General features: G+C 44.4%; 1 protein-coding gene across 3 annotated transcripts in view; it reads right to left on the bottom strand.

Moving 5' to 3' along the window:
• LOC128317221 (pleckstrin homology-like domain family B member 3) overlaps nucleotides 1-5,000 on the bottom strand; it is a 27,074-nt gene that overhangs the window by 7,670 nt on the left and 14,404 nt on the right. For all 3 annotated transcript variants that reach the window (XM_053228181.1, XM_053228179.1, XM_053228180.1), the window contains exons 6-8: nucleotides 3,598-3,708; nucleotides 2,389-2,490; nucleotides 2,156-2,225 (exon numbers count right to left, since the gene is read on the bottom strand). In XM_053228181.1, coding sequence (XP_053084156.1) covers nucleotides 2,156-2,225; nucleotides 2,389-2,490; nucleotides 3,598-3,708 — 283 coding nt within the window. The remainder of the gene's footprint in view (nucleotides 1-2,155; nucleotides 2,226-2,388; nucleotides 2,491-3,597; nucleotides 3,709-5,000) is intronic.

The following is a 5,000-nucleotide window of genomic DNA, read 5'->3' as shown; positions in this document are numbered from 1 at the left end:
TGATGTAACTCTACACGCTGCTGATGTAACTCTACACTCTGCTGATGTAACTCTACACTCTGCTGATGTAACTCTACACTCTGCTGATATAACTCTACACTCTGCTGATGTAACTCTACACTCTGCTGATGTAACTCTACACGCTGCTGATGTACCTCTACACGCTGCTGATGTAACTCTACACTCTGCTGATATAACTCTACACTCTGCTGATGTAACTCTACACTCTGCTGATATAACTCTACACTCTGCTGATATAACTCTACACTCTGCTGATATAACTCTACACTCTGCTGATGTAACTCTACACGCTGCTGATGTAACTCTACACTCTGCTGATGTAACTCTACACTCTGCTGATGTAGCTCTACACTCTGCTGATGTAGCTCTACACTCTGCTGATATAATTCTACACTCTGCTGATATAATTCTACACTCTGCTGATGTAACTCTACACTCTGCTGATGTAGCTCTACACTCTGCAGATATAACTCTACACTCTGGTGATGTAACTCTACACTCTGCTGATATAACTCTACACTCTGCTGATGTAACTCTACACTCTGCTGATATAACTCTACACTCTGCTGATATAACTCTACACTCTGCTGATGTAGCTCTACACTCTGCAGATATAACTCTACACTCTGCAGATATAACTCTACACTCTGCTGATGTAGCTCTACACGCTGCTGATGTAGCTCTACACTCTGCTGATGTAACTCTACACTCTGCTGATGTAACTCTACACTCTGCTGATATAACTCTACACTCTGCTGATATAGCTCTACACTCTGCTGATGTAACTCTACACTCTGCTGATGTAACTCTACACTCTGCTGATATAACTCTACACTCTGCTGATATAACTCTACACTCTGCTGATATAACTCTACACGCTGCTGATATAACTCTACACGCTGCTGATGTAACTCTACACTCTGCTGATATAACTCTACACTCTGCTGATGTAACTCTACACTCTGCTGATATAACTCTACACTCTGCTGATATAACTCTACACTCTGCTGATGTAGCTCTACACTCTGCAGATATAACTCTACACTCTGCTGATGTAGCTCTACACTCTGCTGATATAACTCTACACTCTGCTGATGTAGCTCTACACTCTGCTGATATAACTCTACACTCTGCTGATATAACTCTACACTCTGCTGATATAATTCTACACTCTGCTGATATAACTCTACACTCTGCTGATATAACTCTACACTCTGCTGATGTAACTCTACACTCTGCTGATGTAGCTCTACACTCTGCTGATATAACTCTACACTCTGCTGATGTAGCTCTACACTCTGCTGATGTAACTTTACACGCTGCTGATGTAGCTCTACACTCTGCAGATGTAACTCTACACTCTGCTGATGTAGCTCTACACTCTGCTGATATAACTCTACACTCTGCTGATGTAACTCTACACTCTGCTGATGTAACTCTACACTCTGCTGATGTAACTCTACACTCTGCTGATGTAACTCTACACTCTGCTGATGTAACTCTACACTCTGCTGATATAACTCTACACTCTGCTGATGTAACTCTACACTCTGCTGATGTAACTCTACACGCTGCTGATGTACCTCTACACGCTGCTGATGTAACTCTACACTCTGCTGATATAACTCTACACTCTGCTGATGTAACTCTACACTCTGCTGATATAATTCTACACTCTGCTGATATAACTCTACACGCTGCTGATGTAACTCTACACTCTGCTGATGTAACTCTACACTCTGCTGATATAATTCTACACTCTGCTGATATAACTCTACACGCTGCTGATGTAACTCTACACTCTGCTGATGTAACTCTACACTCTGCTGATGTAACTCTACACTCTGCTGATGTAGCTCTACACTCTGCTGATGTAGCTCTACACTCTGCTGATGTAACTCTACACTCTGCAGATATAACTCTACACTCTGCTGATGTAACTCTACACTCTGCTGATATAACTCTACACTCTGCTGATGTAGCTCTACACTCTGCTGATATAACTCTACACTCTGCTGATGTAACTCTACACGCTGCTGATGTAGCTCTACACTCTGCTGATGTAACTCTACACTCTGCTGATGTAACTCTACACAGTGTGTGGATGTAATTCTACGCCCGGCTCGCGTCTCACCCTGCACGGACATCGGCCGCTCGGTGACTTTTCGGTGTGAGCTCCGTCTCCGTGCTGAACTCGACGCGTCCTGAAGGTCACAGAGACGTTACACACGTTACAGTCGCGTCCCAAATACAGCGCTAACATTTATAGATCACGCGGTTTGATTAGCAGCCACAGTGCATTATGGGATATTTTTAGTATTTAGCACGGAGTTTATCTCTGAAGTTTGGTTAAATAAATCTTTGTACCTGCGCTGCTTTGTGGTTGGTCACCGGTGACAATGATGACATGCTGGAGGCGGGGCCAGTGATGTTGGACCAATCAGTGACAGACTTGTTCTCTTTCAAAATCTAAGCAAAGGAAAATATCAGTAAATTTATGAAAATGTTACAAAACTTTAATATTAATCCTATAAAACTCTATAAAACATCAAACTCATTTAGAATTCTACACAAACCTCTACACAACTCTTTACATTTCTACACAACTCTAATTCCAACCATCTAATATTCAATACAGCCATAAAGTTTTATACACTAACAATTCCACAACAAATGTTAAATTATACTCAATTCTAAAGCTAACTCTATACAATTCTATACAATATAAAAGATGCTATGTCTAATTTTATAAAACTACAAAATTCTATAAAAGCAGAAAAACCCAATCTGATTTTATATTCCAGCAAAACAAACTGAACTATATTATATCTATATCTGATAGACTGACAGAGAGAGAGAGAGAGGGACAGAGAGAGAGAAAGAGAGAGAGAGGAAGAAACAGAGAGCGAGAGAGAGAGAGAGAGAGAGAGGGACAGAGAGAGAGAGAGAGAGAGAGAGAGGGACAGAGAGAGAGAGATGAATGTGGACATACCGCAGGATAGAGCAGCGCCGCAGACACACTAATAACTTAAACACTGTCTCTCTCTGTTTCCTGCTCCTGTCTATCACTCCATCTATCGCTCCCTCCCTCTATCTCTCTATCACACCAAATACACCCTCCATGTCTCTCTCTATCCTTTCTTCTTTCTCCCCCTTTTGCCTTCTCTTCTTTTTTCTCTCGCTCTTCCTCCTTCTTTCTCCGTCCTCAGGTCTTTCACATGCTCCCTCTCTTTCCCTCTCCCTCTATCTCTAACACACCCTCTCTCCCTCTCTTTCCTTCTCTCTCCCTCTCTCTCTGACTCACACACTCATGAGCAGTTCACAGTGAACATTAACTCTTTCCTCTCCTGCTGCTGTTCATTTCATTTTATTCTTAACTTCATCACTGATCATTTTATTAATATATCATTAACACTTTATAATGACACGTTACTGAATATTTCACCTGTTGTGAAATATTTCACAGTGTGTGTGTGTGTGTGAGAGAGAGATGCTGGTGTGTGTGTGTGTGTGTCTGTGTGTCTGTGTGTGTGGTGTGTGTCTGTGTGTGTGTGGTGCGTGTCTGTGTGTGTGTACCCGGTGTGTTTGATGCAGGAGTTCTCTCTTCTCCTCTCTCAAGCAACTCATTTCTCTTTCCTTTTCTCTCTCCATCTCCTTCAGCTGCTGCTCCAACTGTCTCACACGCTCCTACACACACACAGACACACACACACAGACACACACAACCACACACACACACACACACACACATACCTGTTTAACATGATATAGTGATGATGTAGAACACACACTCACACAGAGTCGAGATGAGGCGAGAGATGAAACTGTCAAATGCATAATATCAAAAGCAGCTGAATCAACAACCACCTGTCTCTCTCTCTTTCTCTCTCTGTCTGTCTGCCTATCTGTTTCACTCTCTCCCTGACCTGTCTCTCTCTCTTTCTCTCTCTCTCGCTCTCTCTCTCTCTCTCTGTCTCTCTCTCTCTCTCTGTCTCTCTCTCTCTCTCTCTCTCTCGCTCTCTGTCTCACTCTCTGTCTCACTCTCTGTCTCACTCTCTCCCTGACCTGTCTCTCTCTCTCTCTCTCTCTCACTCTCTCCCTGACCTGTCTCTCTCTCTCTCTCTCTCTCTCTCTCTCTCTGTCTCTCTTTCTGTCTGTCTCACTCTCTCCCTGACCTGTCTCTCTCTCTCTCTCTCTCTCTCTCTCTGTCTCTCTCTCTCGCTCTCTCTCTCGCTCTCTGTCTCGCTCTCTGTCTCACTCTCTCCCTGACCTGTCTCTCTCTCTCTCTCTCACTCTCTCCCTGACCTGTCTCTCTCTCTCTCTCTCTCTCTCTCTCTCTCTGTCTCTCTTTCTGTCTGTCTCACTCTCTCCCTGACCTGTCTCTCTCTCTCTCTCTCTCACTCTCTCCCTGACCTGTCTCTCTCTCTCTCTGTCTCTCTTTCTCTCTGTCTCACTCTCTCCTTGACCTCTCTCTCTCTCTCTCTCTCTCTCTTTCTGTCTCACTCTCTCCCTGACCTGTCTCTCTCTCTCTCTCTCTCTCTCTCTCTCTCTCTCTCTCTCTCTTTCTCTTTCTCTCTCTCTGTCTGTCTGTCTCACTCTCTCCCTGACCTGTCTCTCTCTCTCTCTCTCTCTCTCTCTCTCACTCTCTCCCTGACCTGTCTCTCTCTCTCTCTCTCTCTCTCTCACTCTCTCCCTGACCTGTCTCTCTCTCTCTCTGTCTCTCTCTGTCTCACTCTCTCCCTGACCTGTCTCTCTCTCGCTCTCTCTCTCCCGGACCTGTCTCTCTTTCTCTCTCTCTCTCTGTCTCACTCTCTCCCTGACCTGTCTCTCTCTCTCTCTCTCTCTCTCTCTCTCACTCTCTCCCTGACCTGTCTCTCTCTCTCTCTCTCTCTCTCACTCTCTCCCTGACCTGTCTCTCTCTCTCTCTCTCTCTCTCTCTCTCTCTGTCTCACTCTCTCCCTGACCTGTCTCTCTCTCTC

Source organism: Pangasianodon hypophthalmus, chromosome 22 (assembly GCF_027358585.1).
Source record: "Pangasianodon hypophthalmus isolate fPanHyp1 chromosome 22, fPanHyp1.pri, whole genome shotgun sequence".
Taxonomy (NCBI): Eukaryota; Metazoa; Chordata; class Actinopteri; order Siluriformes; family Pangasiidae; genus Pangasianodon; species Pangasianodon hypophthalmus.
This window is presented reverse-complemented; position numbering and strand designations above follow the sequence as displayed.